Source organism: Hyaena hyaena, unplaced genomic scaffold (assembly GCF_003009895.1).
Source record: "Hyaena hyaena isolate Hyena2069 unplaced genomic scaffold, ASM300989v1 scaffold_292, whole genome shotgun sequence".
NCBI classification, from domain to species: domain Eukaryota; kingdom Metazoa; phylum Chordata; class Mammalia; order Carnivora; family Hyaenidae; genus Hyaena; species Hyaena hyaena.
Window position 1 is genome coordinate 1,182,429 of NW_024080924.1, and position 19,234 is coordinate 1,201,662.

Genomic DNA, 19,234 nt, shown 5'->3' on the forward strand with positions numbered 1-19,234 from the left:
ATTCTGTGGTTTTCTATTACTGTCAAAGGGAAAAGAATTGGCCATCGATGGCACTTATATTTATTAACTCATTGTGTCCTTACAACAGTCCTGAGGAAAAGGTGTATTGCTATTTCATAAAGAGGCATAGAAGAGAATAAATGAACTGCCAGGGTCACAACATCACTATTAAGCAACAGAATGGGGATAAAACATGGAGGTTTTATTTGACACCAGAGCTTGAGCTCTTTCAAGTGCTCCATATTCTCTCCCAAATTAGAGCATGAGCCTCCAACAACTTGCCCTTAATTCACTTTCCAACCTCATTTCCTCTGGCCTCCTCTCACATGTACCTACCATGATGACTCATTGTTTCTCACACCTACATACTCTTGCCTTGTGTTCTCACTGGATAAATTCTTGACATTGTGTTGTCCCAGGTTATTTCTTGCTGGTCAAAATGTAGTCACTTATTAAGGACTGCCTCCAAAACCAGCTTCTCTAGATATTTTCTTAAATGCCCTTACATAGAAGAACTACCTCTTCCTCTGGTCTCTGACCACATGTTTTGTTTTGTTTTGTTTTGTCTTGTTTTGTTTTGTTTTTAACATCCTTTAGGACTTAATTCATCCCAGCTTGTTATTTGAGTAGTTTATGTGTCTTTTCCCACTTCTAGGACATGAACCCATTCCTTGTTTATTTCCTATGTTGCATTCTCCAGCACAGAGCTTAATAATTGTTTATTGATATAGAAGGGACTTCATGGCATAGTGCAACATGATAGTAAGTGGACATTGAAGATCTGGTGTGACATAAGAGTTTGGAGGAAGAAGTAATCCCAAAGAAATGTGGAGGTTGGGGAGGACTTTAGGAAGATACATAGCTGGGGCGCCTGAGTGGCTTAGTCGGTTAAGCGTCCGACTTTCGCTTAGGTCATGATCTCGCAGTTCGTGGGTTCGAGCCCCGCGTCGGGCTCTCTGCTGACTGCCAGCTCAGAGCCTGGAGCCTGTTTCAGTCTGTGACTCCCTCTCTCTCTGACCCTCCCCTGCTCACGCTGTCTCTCTCTCTCTCTCTCCTAGAAATAAATAAAACATAAAAAAAAAAAAAAAGAAGATACATAGCTATAAACAGGACCCCAACGAGCACAAAACTGCAGATGGAATACAGAAGCCAGTGGGAGAATGTTGCAGATCAGCTGCTCCTAAATCTGATAGGTCTTTCAAATCAAATTGTAAGAAAGCAAATAGATTTATTGCATCAGAGTCCCAGTGTGGGGGATGGAGCCCAGGAATCTGCAGTTTTAGAAAGCTCACCTCAGAGAGGCCAGAGCAGGAGCATATTCTGTGTTTAGTTGCCTCAATTAATGCTTGGCTTCACCCATCCGTGCCTAAATGTCTCAGGTGAGCTTTGGAAGTGGGAGAGAGAAGGACTCTTCCCCTACTATAGTCTACATTAATTTTTGCCATGCTCAGCTAAGTTTAGGAACAAGTTTAGAATCACCAAGTTTAGGTGATCTTGAAGGTATATTCCAACACTGATACCCCATGATTATAAGTAGGAAATGGGCTGGGCATTGACAGAACAGATGAAATTAAGCGGCTTAGGGAGGAAAGGGGTAAGGACATTCTTGGAATCATATGGCAAAATGGGAGATTCAGTGCCCATTTTGGAGGAATCACACAGCATGATTTCTGGGACCAGCCTAAGTGCCACCTTTTCTGTGTGTCCTTCTCTGCATACTCAGTCTGCATGTCTCTCGTGTGTATGCATTTTGTATTACCATAATACAGATTTGTAGCATGTAATCAGCTTGATTTAAACATACTTTTAAAAATGCCTATTATGTCTTAAGTGCTGTACAAGTTATGAGACCCTGTTCTGGAAGGATTTAATCTACTGATCACATGTTGCCTCTTTCCTGAAGTATTCCCCAATCTCTGTGAGCTCTTTCCTCCAAATCCGTGGAGGGTTACTGCCCCTTCAATTTTGGCAGTAGTGATTCCTTTTTATTTCATTCAGTTATAGACATTTTCTCCCATAAATAAATCATAAGTCCTAGAAGATAAGGGCAGTGTCTTATACTTCTTTGTTTTCTCTCTAGCACCTTATGTATTTCCTTATACATAGTAGGTGCTCAATTAATATTCAATAAATAAAAGATCTCTGCTTTCTTTGCTGTGTTGAAATTGATTACAGAATTTTCTGTCTGCTACTGATAGATGAAAGGTCTAATTTATTTGGATTTTTGTAATAGAATTCCCCAAATATACCCAATATGGGTTGCTTTTGTCCCAGCATCTATAATCTGAATAGCTTTGTTAAAGAGGATAGACATGTTCTGAACAAAAGAGATTAGTTAATGGGGTAAAACAATCACCTTCTCTGTTCTTGACTGTATTACTTTCAATTTATCTTTAAAAAAAAAAAAAAGGCTAGAAAAAACAAGGAAGTGAAGATCCTTGGGATTCATGGTTGTGCCAAGGACCATAGAGAGCATCTGTCCACACTCTATTTCCTTGGCTTGGCAGACAGCAATGGAAACCTACAGTAAGTCTCCTTCATTCAGCTAGGATATATCTAAATTGCTTATCTGTAGGACTCCTGACAGCTCTCGCCTTGGGCACAGAAAAGATGAAATAGGGGGCTGCCTGGATAGCACAGTTTGAGGGGTGTCAGAAAAGCAACTTGCTTCACGCAATTTCCCGTTTCCTCCTCCTTTTTATTTCAGTCCCCAGTGCAAACAGGCTCTGATCAGTTCTAGTTTTTGGTGAGGCTTGGTAGGTGGTATAGGTTCAAAACCAAAAGGTGGGGGGTAGGGGGGATGATGGTGTCTACAAGCACATGCATGTCTTCATTATCAGGATTGGAAAGGTCTTCCAAAGACTAACCGTGTGTTGCAATTAAACTTGAGATTTATGACACGGGGCCGGCTTTGGTTTGCAGGCTCTCTCCCAGATGCCCCTCCCTGAAGGAGGAAACACAGTGCTGTTACCTTTCACTCTGCACCTACATTGCCAGGCGGCTCAGGGTGCTTCGTCTACCAAGTGCAGAGTGATTGGCTTTAACTGCTTGTGCATTCCAGGGCAAGTCCAGGGACCCCTCCACTTCCACTCCCCTGTGGCCTGGGAGAGAAGCTCTGGAAACGGAAGCGGCCTTTGTTCTGCAATTAATCATTTGAAGTCAAAGTCTGTTTGGGTACTACAAGTGATAGCCCAAAAACACTATGAAGTGGCTGATTGTGTAGCTGGTGAAATTCGGTCTCTGAGAGGACTTCCTTTATTGTAAATAGAAAAATATCTTGGGAATGAAGTAGGGAAAATTGTCAAACTTAGGAAGGAGAAGTGATGGGCTCATTTATCCTAGAATAACTTAAAGACTAGATTTTGGTGTGCAAGAAACTCAATCTTTTAAGTCAATGTCCTGTTATTACTTTCCTGCTGGTCTCTCTTACCATGGCTGTTGGGGAGACTGACCTGGGGACTCTGGGCATGGGGGGTGGGAGGGCAATCAGGTCAATGGTCAGACTCCAAAGAGAGATTGGACTTAGAAAATTGTGTGTCTGTCCAAGTATATAGCCCTGTCAGCCTGTCTGAGATAAATGATTTTGGGGTTACCCATTATTCCATACTGCCTATGCTTCTCTTCTCTGAGTTTTATTTTCTTACCCTCTGGAAACATTCCACATACACTAGTCAATGATGTTTTCATCGGCTGCTGAGGTGAGGAAGAAATTTCCCTTTACATTGAGGAGTTAATGAGTTTGGTCTTTGCGTTGTTTGTGTTTTACTTCAAGAGTGAAGAGTGACTTTAGTTATTTCATTGACTCTCATAAATATTATCCATGTGTGATAGTTCTACCAAGAATTCAATAATACCTCATCAAAGGGGATAGAAATGAGAGAGGTTCCCATAGCCCCTGGCTGATCTCTTTGATTCCACTTACTTACTTAGAACCAAAGCTGGACATTAGCCCCCTTACCCTGGTTGCTGAGAAACAGCATGAGGACAGTACCTCTCAGAGACTTTAGGAATATCAGAGTATCAGAAGACCTGCACATACTCCATAGAGCGCACAGAGCCTGACTTCTAATGTCTAGTCTTCACTGACTGAAAGGGTAGTCTGGCATAGTGAGGTCCTTCTAAAAGCACATTAAACACCACCCCTGTGATGTTAATGCTGTCTATGCCACAAGTAATCCTAATGAGAAGAATACCAAGATGTTGCCCTCAGCCATCTTCATCCAAAGTGCCAAAAATCATGTGGTACTGAGCTTTCTTAAGCAAGAAAGCCACTTCCACATCTCCCCAAAGACTGTGCAGTGTTCTTTGTTCCTTGGCCTGATGCTGCTTTGTTCAAGGCTGCATGGAGATCATGGCACAAGAGTGAATAGCAAGTTGGTATTTCATCTTGGTAGCTTCTTATACCTTTTCCCTAATTTTTTCTCCTAAAGGGAGACCATAAAAAATATCATCATTTGCTTATAGAAGAAGCTGTTCCTAATAATGATTGGTAAAGCCATCCCACATTGGGTAGCCAGACTGGCAAGTTAGTTATTTTACACATGTGATCTTCAGGTGCCAACACCACCCTTCTCCACCCAACAAGAACCTTATCCTCCATTCAGAAGGCCCTAGGCCAGAACTAACTTGGCCATTGACAAAGACATGTTTTTTTCCTGTTTCTTTGTCAATCATGTCCTTCCATGGAGTTCTTGTACTTGTTAGAAAGATTCTGGTTCACATGGCCTTAAATTTTCAGATAAATCTAGTGAAATAGTGGTTTGTACCTTCAGGTTTTATCATCCTGCTTTTTAGAGACCTCAAGTATTCCCTATGCCATGCTGACTTAGAGGCCCATTTCTGTTTTCATGGGTGCATGGAGCCTGCCTTGTTCCCCTTCTGGACTATTTTGACCTTCCCTCTTCAGTGATGAGTGATATTAAAGTCTTCCTTAAATAGGTTCACATTACAGTGGTCAGATTTCATGCTTTTACCAAACATGACTTTCAAGAACTGTGTTCCCCACAATGCCTCCTTTTTCTTTGCCTCTATCCACCAATGTTTCCAACACCATTGATTTTGAATGTCTTCAGTGAAGGTGTGTACTTGGTCTGGGTCACACAGTGACTGATGCTTTAGGTCACATAGTGCTGGATGGGTAACAGAGCTTCCTCTTTGAAGCTTGTGGCACTACAGGCAAGAGCTCTCCTTCCATACTTCTGAAGTCACTTCCTTGGTTCTATTATCTATATTACAAAAGCGAGTGGGTATTAACAAATATACCCTAGCAATGTTACTAGATTATGTATTTTCCACTTTCTGAAATGAATTGGTCACTGTCATTTAAGAGAATTTCTAACAAATATCACCAGTCATCAAACAGGATGATATTTTGTGGGGACCATTTACCCTTTTGTTTTCATTTTTAAAAAGACTTTATATTTTGAGTGCAGTTTTAGAGTTTACAGCAAAACTTAGAGAGAGGTACAGAGATTTTCCATATACCATTGGTCCCTCCCCAGGCATAGCCACCCCTGTTATCAGCACTTCACCAGAGAGTCCATTTGTTATGACTGATGATCCTATATTGACACATTATAATCACTCAAAGTTCATTGTTTACCTTAGGGCTCACTGTCGGTATACTTTCTAAGGGTTTGGATAAATATATAATGAAAAAGATCCATCATTATAATATCATACAGAGTATTTTGACTGCCCTGAAAATCCTCTGTGCTCTAGTCATCCTTCCCCCCAACCCCTAGCAGTCTCCATAGTTTTAGTTTTCCAGACCATTTACTCATTTTTAAATTTTAATTAAATCCAAGTTAGTTAACATATAGTGTAGTGTTGATTCAGAAGTGGAATTTAGCAATTCATCATTTGCACATAACACCCAGTGCTCATCCCAACAAGTGCCCTCCTTAATGCCCATCACCGATTTAACCCACCTTCCACCCAACACCCCTCCAGCAATCCTCCGCTTCTTCTCTGTATTTAAGAGTCTCTTGTGGTTTGCCTCCCTCTGTGTTTTTATCTTATTTTTCCTTTCCTTCCCCTGTATTAATCTGTTTTGTATCTTAAATTCCACCTATGAGTGAAATCATATATTTATCTTTCTATGACTGACTTATTTCACTTAATATATTCTAGTTCTTTCCACATTGTTGGAAATGGCAAGATTTCATTCTTTTTGATTGCTAAGTAATATTCCATTATATATGTTTTTTTAATTTTAATGTTTATATATTTTTGAGAGAGATTGTGTGTGTGTACAAATACCACATTTTCTTTACTCATTTGTCAATCCATGGACATTTACTCATTTTTAAGCATTGTTTACAATATGGACCACAACCTGAGCTATGACTTGAGATCAATTATATCCAGATACCAATTAATTGTCTACATGACTTTTGTATTGAAAATAAAATCTAATGCAAAAATAACCAAATAATACAGCTAAAAAATGGGCAGAAGATGATATTTTTCAAAAGAAGACATGCAGATAGCTAACAGACATGTGAAAAGATGTTCAACATCACTCATCACAAAAGAAATACAAATCAAAACTACAATGACATATCACCTCACACCAGTCAGAATAGCTAAAATTAACAACACAGCAAACAACACATGTTGGCAAGGATGCACAGAAAGGGGAACCCTCTTACACTGTTGGTGGGAATATAAACTGGGGCAGCCACTCTGGAAAACAGTGTGGAGGTTGCTCAAAAAGTTACAAATAGAACTACCATATGATCCAGCAATTGCAGTAGTAGATATTTACACAAAGGATACAAAAATACTGATTTGAAGGAAAACATGTACCTGTTTATAGCAGCATTATCAACAATAGACAAACTATGAAAGAACCCAAATTCCATCAACTGTTGAATATATATAGAAAATGTGACGTGTGTGTGTGTGTATAATGGAATATTACTCAGCCATAAAAAAAGAATGAAATTTTGCCATTTGCAACAACATGGATGGAGCTAGAAAGTATTATGCTAAGTGAAATAAGTCAAAGAAAGACAAATACCATGTAATTTCACTCATGCAAAATTTAACAAACAAAACAAATGAACATGGGGAGGGGAGAGGCAAACCAAGAAACAGACTCTTAACTATAGAGAACAAACTGTGGGTTGCTGGAGGAGAGATGGACAGGGGCTGGGCTAGATTGGCGATGGGCATTAAGGAGGGCACTTGTAATGAGTACAGGGTGTTATATGTAAGTGATGAATTCTTTATTCTACATCCAAAACTAAACCATGTTTCAAGTAAAAATAAATAAATAAATAAATTCACACACGTGTGTGTGTGTGTGTGTGTGTGTGTGTGTGTGTCCTAGCCTCATACTTAACTATTCAAAAGTTGTTAGGTTGACAGTCTTGTTACAATTCAGACAGTTATTTGACGTGAGAAAGAAAGGGAAAGGGAAAGAGCAGTTGACCAAAACAAAACAAAACCCATTAATTGCAGTCACAGAATTAAGCTGGGAGGAATGTTAGACAGGGTGTAATCAGATGGACCCATTTCAGTTTTGTTTTGGGATTATTAAAAGCAAAGAAAGCAAATAAAAATTGGAGAGTAGAATAGAACTGAAATCAGGAAGATCAACCAAAATTCCAAGCAAGACCATTAAAAAAAAAATGAACCATAATGAAATGTGAGGTAACTCCTGCCTTTATGAGAAGTTAGTGGGTATTCCAATGGACTCTTATTTTTCCCACATTTTAGCACACCTGGATCTTTCCCCACAGTTCTTATCTGTGAGTCTTTGCCAGATATTGTTGATCTCACAACCTTAGAACATATCTGGAAAGTAGAAAGCAGAGGTGAGTGGTAAACTGGCCATGTTTTGACTTTTAAAGATTTGATATTTTATCAGAGCCCCAGAGCTGGAATCTGATGGCTATGGCTATCATAAAAATCATCCTTTTAATTTTTTAATGTTTATTTATCTATTTATTTATTTTTCAGAGAGGGGAGGGAGAGAGAGAGAAAGGGGAGGCAGAGAGAGGGGGAGACACAGAATCCAAAGCAGGCTCAGGCTCTGAGCTATCAGCACAGAGCCCAATGTGGAACTTGAACTCATGAACCATGAGATCATAAACTGAACTGAAGACAGATGTTTACTGATGAGCCACCCAGGTGCCCCAAATATCATCCTTTTAAAAGGCCTTGTCCTCTTAATCAGTTGTCCAGCTCCAAGATATCCCTGGACAGTTCTTTAGGAAGAAGGCTTGTGTTGCCTCTCATTCTTCCAGAAAGGAAGGTTTTTGTTTGTTTTTATTTTTCTCTTTCCCCCATAGAGGCTTCAGTGGGGTCTGTTGAAGTCCATACACTGGGATTTTCCAGTTTTATATTTAAATGGAGCTCTTTCTGTCCAGATGAAAACATACATAAAGCCCCAATATATAAACCATATAAAGCTTTTCTAGCTGAAGCAGGATTTGCAGATATTGGGATCTGGAGGACCCACTAACTCCTCTCTCCCTGAGGCACCTTCGTTGAATGCTAAGGCTCTTTGGAGGATAATTTGAAAACTCTCCTCTAAAGTATTGGCTTTCCCATAGTGACAAGGTGTATAACAGCCTGAACACTCTAACTACCCCACCTCCTCAATATCTCACTTGGCTCTTGATTAACTGGTGTGCTCAATTCCTACGGTCCTAAATGAAGGCACGTCTGGTGTTATAAACCTCATGATGATTTCAGTATGTTCTGCCTTGTATACCATGAACCAACGAAATCCTGGTTGTCTAAAGAATAAAGACATTGACCTTCTTCAGTCTCCTAGATGGCTGGGTTCTGACTTGGTTTGATTTAGCTGTGGGTATATAAATCAGCCTGTAGAGAGCCCAAAGGTATACCCAGTTTTAAGCTCTTCCAGAAAATGAGTTTGTAATAGTGGGGAACCCAAGCCTATGAATACAAAGGTATGTCACTCTTTGCATTGCAGCTCGCTTAGCTGCCTTGTAACCCCTAGATTCTGATGAGTTAATGAAAAAAGTATGATTTTGTAGATCATCCATCTAGAGGATGGGAATAACATTCTGTTACACTTTTCCACATTCTAAGCAGAAGCAGACTTTCCTCCCCAGATAGTTCTAATAAGAAATCAAGGTTGCAGAACACCTTGCTTCTATAAAGCAAGGACGAAGCAGGAACGTCAGAAGGTGTGTGTCTGGGCCCCATCTCATACTTGGATCTTTCCTCAGTAGGCTTTGGCAGCATTTGAAATTTACTGGGGCCCTCAATAAACTTTAGAGACTCGTTATAATAAGAAAGAAGAAAAGGTAGGGGTTTTAATAGTCCATTTTACTGAGGCATTTATGAACTGAGAATAGTTATTTTCATTCCCTAACTTATTTCTCTGTTTTTTCCCCTCTATGTTTCAGATTTTTTGGGGGGAGGGGATACTAGGAACTTTGAAATCAAATCTAGGTTTTTGCCTGTGAGAAGTCATGAGCAACTATGTGTGATTTTCTAGAGTAAATATTTAGACCAGAAACAAAAATAGAACCAACATCTAGGCCAGAACAAAAAACAAGTCCATACACAATGGAGCCAAGGGGGAGATTGAGCGTGTATGTGGCTAGAAGTTAGGTAGCCAGTTCTATTTAATTAAAGCAGAAAAGCTCTTGTGTCCTAGGTGAGAGAAGCAAATTCCAGACTCAGAAAAAGCTGTATTAACCTCACTGAGCCTCACTCTTCTCTTGGGCAATGTCATGTGGCTACTTTTAGGAATCCTGGAATGTATACATAAGTTGACATGTATAAATATTCAGCACATTTGGGTGGCCTTGAATGCCCTTTCTTTTTGCTTATTCAGGACTCAATCAGCTAATCAGTAACTAGAACTAGATTTTTAAATGTTTTTATTCCCCACCTCAAGGATAAATGGAAAAGCACCTCTGGGTATTTACTAAACATTTAGACTTGCTTAAGGTGGGAGGGGGGAACCACCAATACAAATCTTTCATTTGCCACTTGGATATTTGCTAACAACTCACTTGTGCATGGGACGCCGCTTGATGTAGGAATAGGGAGGAGATCCAGAAATGCACAAGGCGTGATCCTTGTCCTCAAGTGGTTCCCGTGGTTTAAGGGAAATCAGACACCTATACAGTCATAAGATGAAAAGTCCTTAAGTGCCTGAAGAGAGGCGCAAAGTGTTCTTTCACTTGAGAAAAGAGTAATTACTTCTGGCTAAGAGAGATGAAGGAAGCTTTCATGACTTTGGCACTTAAGCTGAGAGCAGAAGAATGGGAAGAATTTGAACTTATGGAAATGAGTAAGAAAGTTGCGAGGCGAGAAAAGCCATGGTGCAAAGAGCAGTGAAAAGATTGGCTGGGACAGGAAGCACATGAGTGAGGGGGAAGGAAAGGGTATTTGATAAGTAATCATATAATATGTTGTACACTCTTCACAGCAACAGTGTTAAGTGTGGTATTATTCCCACTTTTACAGATGAGGAAATTGAGGCTAAGTGATTTGTCTAAGGACAATATAAAACCAGATTCATGTCTGAAAATGTAAGATGGACAAGTAAACTAAGTTTGGAACAGAACGACCCTTGATTGCCAGGGTGGGGAATTTGAATCCTACACTATAGGTCAGGGGTTAGCAAACTGTGGCTCGTGGGCCAAATTTGGCCCGCTACATGTTTTTGTAAGTAAAGTTTGTTAGAACACAGCATTGCACTGCTGTTCATTCATGTATTGTTTTAATGGTTCCTTTCACACTACGACAACAGAGTTGAATAGTCACAGAAATCATATGGCAAAAAGCATGGAGGGAATGGGAAGATGGGCAGAATGAGTAAAGGGGAGTATGAAATACAGGCTTCTGGTTATGAAGTGAATAAGTCACTGGAATGAAAGACACAGAATAAGGAATATAGTCAGTGCTTTGTGATACATCATATGGTGACAGATGGTAGCTACACTTGGGTAGAGCACAGTATAATGTAAAGATGCTGAAGTACTGTGTTGTACATATGAAACTAATATAACATTGTGTGTCAACTAAAGTAAAAAATGAGAATACTTAGGAGCACCTGGGTGTTTTTGGCTCAGGTCATGATCTCACGATTCATGAGATTGAGCCCCCTGCCAGGGTCTGTGCTGACAGCTTGGCATTCTCTCTTTTCCTCTCTCCCTGCCCCTTCCACCCACCTCTCTCCCTCAAAATAAATAAACTTTTTAAAAAAATGAAAATACCTAGAAAAAAATTAGAGAAACTCAATATTAATTCCCTGTCACAATCTTAGGCACTGATCTTTTGATGATCTTTCAGCTATTGTAAAAGGATCTAACAGTCTGCATTATTTTCCATTTTATAGATTAACCTTAAAACTGGATGGACTATACTTATTAAGAAAAAAAAGTTTTAATGTTTGTTATGTTTGTTTATTTTTGAGAGAGAGAGACAGATCATGAGTAGGGAAGGGGCAGAGAAATAGAAAGACACAGAATCTGAAGTAGGCTCCAGGCTCTGAGAGGGTCGAACTCATGAACCATGAGATCATGACCTGAGCTGAAGTCAGCTACCCAACTGACTGAGCCACCCAGGTACCCCTGGATGGATTATACTTTTAAGATAATATACCTGGGGTGCCTCAGTGGCTCAGTAGGTTAAGTGTCCAACTTTGGCTCAGGTAATTTTCTCGTGGTTTGTGGGTTTGAGCCCCACGTCAGGCTCTGTGTTGACTCCTCAGAAGCCTGGAACCTGCTTCAGGTTCTCTGTCTCCTTCTCTCTTTGCCCCTCCCCCACTCATCCTCTGTCTCTCTCTCTCTCTCTCAAAAATAAACATTAAAAAAATTTTTTTAAAGGACAACATACTCTTAAAGTCAACAATTCTATATATAATTACCTATCTTAAATATATAGCTTATATAGCCTAAATGATCTATATTGGAATTGTCTGGGATATAGCTACGATTCAGATATTAAAGAAAAATAACTTGTCCTACAAAAAAAATTAAAGTATTGACCCTCTGGCCATTGAAGAAAACCTTTGCTAACCCTGACTATAGATGATTGAGGGTCACTAAAAGTATTCAAGAAGGGAAGTGACATTCTACAAGTTATGCATTACCAATTGAGACTGTGTTCATCAGTAGGATAGAGTGGAGGAGGAAGATCAATCAGAAGACTATTTCAATACCCTCATCTCTTCACTCCTTGACTGGTCACACTAGCCTTCCAACAAATCTCCCAACCTAAACTTTGAAGCTTAGAGAGTTCAGGCGAGCAGCAACAATACGTGAAGTGCACTGAGTGTAAGAAAGCCATCTGTGTGGACAAGCTGGTAGATGGCACCTCCTGACCACCTCAGGACTGCCATAAACTAAGGAGTGACAGGAAGCACCACACACTGAGGCTGTGGTGCAGATGCCACTCGATGTTACCGTACCTTCCAGTCGTGTAAGAGAGGTTGGAACGCTGACTTCTTACGTGAAGTCTCTGAACTGAAAAATGTTAGCAACTGAGTTCAAACTTACTTATGCCTCCTGTGGCTGATGAAAACTGAATCTAAATTTATTTAAACCCTCTGAAGTTGAGCACACTGCAAGACCTCCACTCTGCAGTCTCTTCCCACTTGATTTCTAAAACCCTGATTCTGCGTCAATTTACTATGAGAAAGTCTCAGTGGTCTAAATAGAAGACCAAACCAGTCACAGCATTCCTTAAGTCAGAGCCCAATCCAGAGCAAGACATGAACTCTCTTCAGTTCTGTAAAGGCTGAAAAAGAGATGTAGAATCTGCAGAAGAAAAGTTTGAAGCTAGCAGAGGTTTGTTCATGAGATTTCTGGAAAGAAACCATCTCCATAACTTAAAAGTATGAGGTGAAGCAGCACATGCTGATATGGAACCTATAGCAAGTTATCCAGAAGAGTTAGCTGAGATCACTAATGAAAGTGGCTACACTAAAGAACAAGTTTTCAGTGTAGACAACAATCTTCTGTTGGAAAAAGATGCCATCTAGGACTTTCATAGCTTGAGCAGAAGAGTCAATGTCTGGCTTCAGAGGAGAAACTGACTCTCTTGTTAGGGGCTTATACAGTTGGTGACTTTAAGTTGAAGGCAGCGTTCACTTACCATTCTGAAAATCCTAGGACCCTTAAGAATTGTGCCGTATCTACTCTATCTGTACTCTATAAATGGAAGAGCAAAACCTGGATGATAACACATCTTTTAACAAGAGGGTTGCTAAATATTTTAAGCCTGCTGTTGAGACCTGCTTAGAAAAAAGATTCCTTTCAAAATATGACTACTCATTGACAATTCACCTGGTCCCTCAAGAGCTCTGATGGAGATGTACAATGAGATGATGAATGTTGTTTTCATGGCTGCTAACACTACATCCATTCTGTAGCCCATGAGTCAAGGAGTCATTTCAATGTCCAAGTTTTATTACTTAAGGAATACATCAGTCTATAGCTCATTGGTAGTTGAGGGATGTAGAGAAAGTATATTGAAAACCTTCTGGAAAGGATTCACTATCCTAGATGCCATTAAGAACATTCATGATTCGTGGAAAGAAGTCAAAATATCAACATGAACAGGAGTTTGGAAGAATTTGATTCCTGCCCTCATGGGTGACTTTAAGGATTCAAGACTTCAGTGGAGAAATTTGCTGCAGACGTGGGGGAAATAGCAAGAGAACTAGAACCGGAACTGGAGCCTGGAGATGTGACTGAATGGCTGCAATCTCATGATGGAGTTTTAATGGATGAGGAGTTGCTTCTTATAGATGAACAAAGAAAGCTTTTTTGAGATGGAATCTACTTGTGGAAAAAGTCATGTGAAGATTGTCAAAATGACAACTAAGGATTTAGAAAATTATGTAACCTTAGTTGATAAAGTGACAACAAGGTATGAGAGGATTTGATACAATTTTGGAAGAAGTTCTACTGTGGGTAAAATGCTATGAAACAGCATTACATGCTCCAGAGAAGCCATTCATGAAAAGAAGAGTCAGTTGATGTAGCAAACTTCATTGTTGTCTTGTTTTAAGAAATTGCCACAGCCACCCCAACCCTCAGCAACCACAACCCTGGTCAGTCAGTGGCCATCAACCTTGAGGCAAGACCCTCCACCAGCAAAAAGATTACAACTCACTGAAAGCTCCAATGATGGTTAGCATGTTTTAGCAATAAAGTATTTTTTAATTAAAATATGCTCATTTTTAGACATAATGTTATCGCTCAACAGACTGAAGTATAGTGTGAACGTAACTTTCATATGCATTGTGAAGCCAAAAAGTTCTGTGACTCTCTTTATTGCAGTATTCACTTATTTCAGTGGTCTGGAACAAAACCTGCAATATCTCCAAGGTATGCCTGTGGTTTCTCTTATTTTATTTGCCTGAGAATTTTTTGCATACCTACACCAAAGTTGAGCTGCTAGATAGGATTTTAGAATCTGTGTTCAGATCTGAAAAATTAGAATTCTTTGACTTGCTTTCAGAATACATCTTAATGATATTCCTACCAGATAATACTTTGTGAATAGCACCACTTCATATGTAGTCAGAAACTGTTGTCATGCATTCAAGTTCCTTTACCTTTGTGATGGAAAATTCCGTAATGGCTATCCTTTATTGACCATTTGCTCTATATCTCCTATACTGTTTTGCATATATTCATTTAATCTTCACAATAATAAGATGTGGTTGACTTTAACCACCATTTTATAGATAAACTGAAACTGAAATTTAGAAAAGTCAGTTAGCTTGCTCTAAGTCATCTAATAACTGCCAGAGTTAGAATTGGAATCAAGTTTAGCTGATGCTGAATCTCCTTGCACCGAGCTGTGTCTTCTCCCAATCCTTCATGATTTTCAAGAGTGTCCTTTGAAAAGGAGATGATAAAATGGAAGGTGAGTGTTTGGAGAAGAGCAGGGTAGAATCACTGAGATCAGCATTGTCCTGGAAAGTCCAGGGTGTATGTAACTGCCTGTAGTCTACAGAGCAGCCACTGACCAGTAGTAAAAGGTTTGCGGTGGGGACAGGACTTTAGGTTGGCTCCCCTCCTTCCTGCCTCCATATCCCCAACCACAACCATTACCCCGACATCCAGAAAATGTGGAGAGGTTCCAGGGCTGCCGAGGGATGTGGGCATTGGGGAGGGGCGGTGCTAACCAGGAGCATGGTAGAAGCCTAACTTTGAAGCAAGAGACCAGAATTCTCAGGGGGAAAAGGAACTACTAAAGCAAAAGATGACCCCCAAAACCCCCTAAGGGGGTCTGGAGGGAAAAAGTAACTCTGAACCCTTTAATCGGAATTGAGATTAAAGAGTCACTACTGGGTATGCTTTTTGAAAGCAAATCTTTCAAAGGAGATTCTGCAAACTGGGACCTCATCTACAGCACCACCATCTTGGTTTGCAAATGCCTTACTAGTCGGAGTCTCCAGCGTAGTTAGACCTTGATTTGATCCTTTCGGTGCATTCTCTTCTTGTGTGGGTACAGTCATAGTTACTGGTGCAACACAAGTGTTTACTGTGTGGTGTGATATATACACTCAGACCTATGTCAGCGTTGAGAAGCGCCCATTCCTGGGCAGCTCTGAAGATGTATTTCTTAGGTCATACAAGTCATTACTCATCTTTGTCTCATTTTTATTTCTTTTTTGATGCACAGGTCATCATGTTGAACTCATCATAACTAGTGCATGTGGACAGGGAGATTAGATTAGTAAGCATGCGTTTTAAGTAAATTGTATAAAATTAGCTAAGGAAGTAAGGCACTCAACTATTTCTTTGATATTAAGCAAAGATGTGATTAATATTGAGCCAAAGATTTTTTTGGAGGCCCTAAAGAAAAAGCACGTTCAGGTTTTTTTTAATGTTTGGGTTACTGGATCTTTATTCAGTCTTTAAAAACTATTTTTGAAAAATATCGAAAGTAAAGAAACATATAAAGGATCATACAACATAACCACATTCCCACCATGTAGAATTAGCTATTAACATTTTGTCACATATTCAATATTTTATAATTAAAAAAAATGAAGCATTACAGATAAAAGTAAAATTCTATTTGACATGTAACCTCCCAATGCCATTCTCTTCTTCCATGTTTCTAGTGATAACCTATATCATAAAACCAGTGAGTGACTTTCCAGTCTCTTTATAAATACAGGCAGATATTTGTATGTACTTTTATACACACATGCAGGCATCTATGAACAATGTTGTTTTGTGGGTACTGTTTACATATGTCCACAGTGTAGCAGTTTGCATGCTCAGTAACAATAGTAGGAAACCTATAGAGAGTGATTACACTATGCCTGGAGCTGTACAAGAGAGAGTCTCCATCCTTTCAGTGACTCTCTGCAGCAACACTGTTGTTCTCCTCTTTTTAGGAAATGAAGGTGCACAAATTGGTTACTTGCCCAGGGGTACCCAGCTGATTAATGGTGGTGCTAAGAATTAATCCCACCATCCTGCTCTGGAGCCCCAGACCTTGACCATCATGCTCGATGGCCTCTTCACTGTATCACTCTGCAAAATTCTTCAGTCTCTCAATATCATGTTTCAGAGATCTGTAATTGTCGAATTTGTAAATCTAGTTTATTCCTTTTCACAGTTATACCATACTCCATTAAGTGAGTATAGTATATAAGAAGCATTGCACAGGGGGTCAGAATCTGTGAAAGAGGAATAGTGAAAATATCCACCTCACAAGGCAAGGTGAGAATTAAATGGTTTAATTCAAATGAAGCAGGTAGAGTAGTACATGGTACCGAGTAAGCATCCAATAACTGTTAGCTGGTATTACTTGCTATTATCATCTATCTATTATTCTGATGAACAATCATTAGGTTGTTTCCAATTTTTCATTATTGTATATATTGCCCCAGTGAAAGCCCTGTGTCTGTATATGAAGGTTTCTTCTGGTTATCTCCCTAGAAGAGGAATTGATGGCTCACAGAGAGCGCATGTTCTCAGTTTTCCCTGGTATTGCCAAAGCCCAATACGCTCCCATTCTACACTCCTCCCTAAATGTACTGTTCAGAGGTTCCCATTTCCCCCACATCCTCAATAAGAGTTGATATTGTCTGACTGTTGAATGTGCAAATTTGATGATGTAATTCATATACAATGAAGTCCACTCTTTAAAGTGTACAGTTCAGTAGTTTTTAGTATCTTCACCAGTAGGTGCAACCATCACAACGACCTGATTCTAGGAGAAACCCCTTTACCTGTTAGCAGTCATCCCACTGTCCCCCACGCCAACCCCTACTTGATCATCTACTTTCTCTCTCTGTAGATCTGCCTATCCTGGACATTTCATATAAGTGGCATCATGTGATGTGTGGAGCATTGAGGTTCGTCCAGCTGTGGCATGTCAGCACTGCTCTCTTCTACATGGCCCAGCAGTACTCCACTGCGCGGACATGCTGCGTTTTGTTTATCTGTTTCTTTGCTTCTTCTCCTGGCCATTATGAATAATGTTGCTATGAACATTTATGTGAAAATTTTTGTATGAACATATACGTTCCTTTTCTTGGGTATGCATATGTATTTATATACCTAACCATAGGATGGCTTGGTCCTTTGGTAACCATGCTTAACATTTTGAGAAACTGACAAAGCGACTATACCATTTTGCAGTCCCTTCAGCAATGTTTGAGGGCTCCAGTTTCCCCACATCTGTACTTCTGACATTTGCTCCTTTCTTTTTCATTCTCACCATCCTAGGGGATATGTAACGCTGTCTCATGGTTTTGCTTAGCATTGCCCTGATGACTGATGATACTGAGCATCTTTTCATAGGCTTAGTAGCCCTTCGTATGTCATCTTTGGCCTAGTTTTTCATGGGCAGTTTGCCTTTTTATTGGAGTTATTGGAGTTCTCCATATATATATATTCTGAATATAAGTCCCTTATCATATATATGATTCACAAATATCTTATTCCATCTTGTGTGCTGTCTTTTTGCTTTCTTGACATGAACTGGTATATTTCAATATTTGTAGCTTTCATATGTTTCCTCAAAACTTGAGTTTTTCAAAATTGTCTTTCTGTTATCTGCTGACTGGATTACAAGCCAAAGAGCCTGGAAGTGTTTACTCAGAGTAAAGTGTGTGCATCTAGTATTCCCCAGATCAGAAGAAGCTCCTGCATTGGCCACGGAAACAGACTTTCTGAAGTCATCTATGAGATCCTCTCAGCCAGTGAAAGAAAGTCAGTTGTGACAACGTAGGAAAATGTGCCTTCACACCTAATTAGTGTTTGAATTTATTAATGAAAAGCGCCAAGAAATCATTCCTTGTATTTCCAGACTCCCAGTTGATTAAAATTCAAAAGCATTTGGATTCCTGTCTAACCTGGCCTCTTCTTCTTTTTTTTCTTTCTCCTCTTCCTCACTTCACCTCCTACCCCCACCCCCCTCCCTGTTTTGATTTCAGATTGAAAATGGCTCAGGAGTCTGTCAGCAAGTTGACGTCAGAGAAGAAAGTGGAGACCAAGAAAATCAATCCCACAGCTAGTCTGGTGAGATGTATTTTTCAGCATAAAAATCATATAATGATATTTCATTATAACTGAGGTGTATCTAGGAGTGTGTCTGAACATAAAGGACAAAACTCAGAGGAATGAACAGTATCCAGATTCTCAGGCCCCATCCCAGATTAGCACAGGTAACAAAGAATATAGGGGAGCAAAACAGTTTCCTGTATTCTCCCAGAGAACTCAACAGAGATGGTTTTCTGATGGAGCAAATTTAGTCACTTGCCATTTCACACCCTTGCATACCCCATTGCCAGCACCCCCCTTATCTCAAAGCACCTTTCTCCCAAAACGTTTAAGCATTTAAGAAAGGGGTAGAGATTATGCTCTTTAGAAAACTGGGAAAACCGAGCTGCAGAAAGATACAGGCTACCTAGCATCACTTCACAGATGGATAAGACAAACCTGGCCCAGAGTCTCGGAGTCTGACGTCTCTCCTTGGCATCGAAACTTGGAGTCTGGTCTGCAGGGGGAAATTGTCCTCCACAGTCCCATTCGGGAAGGTTCACAGTGAAGCTCCACCTATACGTTAGAGACAGTAGTCAAAACAGCTAGATGGATAGAGACCAAGGTGCTGGGGGTTCAAATCCCAGGTTAGCCACTTACTAATTGTAAAACCTAAGTGAAATCACTTTGCTCCTCTCTTTTTGGTAAAAAGAGAGAAATAATACTGCCTTTGCATTAGGGTTATTTTGAAGAAACTGAGAGATGTATAAAGTGCC

At 39.9% G+C, this 19,234-nt stretch overlaps 1 protein-coding gene across 2 annotated transcripts in view; it reads left to right on the top strand.

Annotated features, from left to right (window-relative positions):
• The window catches only part of FMN1 (formin 1), a 394,055-nt gene that overhangs the window by 364,273 nt on the left and 10,548 nt on the right, over nt 1–19,234 (top strand). For both annotated transcript variants that reach the window (XM_039247265.1, XM_039247266.1), the window contains one exon: nt 18,413–18,497. In XM_039247265.1, the coding sequence (XP_039103196.1) occupies nt 18,413–18,497 (85 nt within the window). The remainder of the gene's footprint in view (nt 1–18,412; nt 18,498–19,234) is intronic.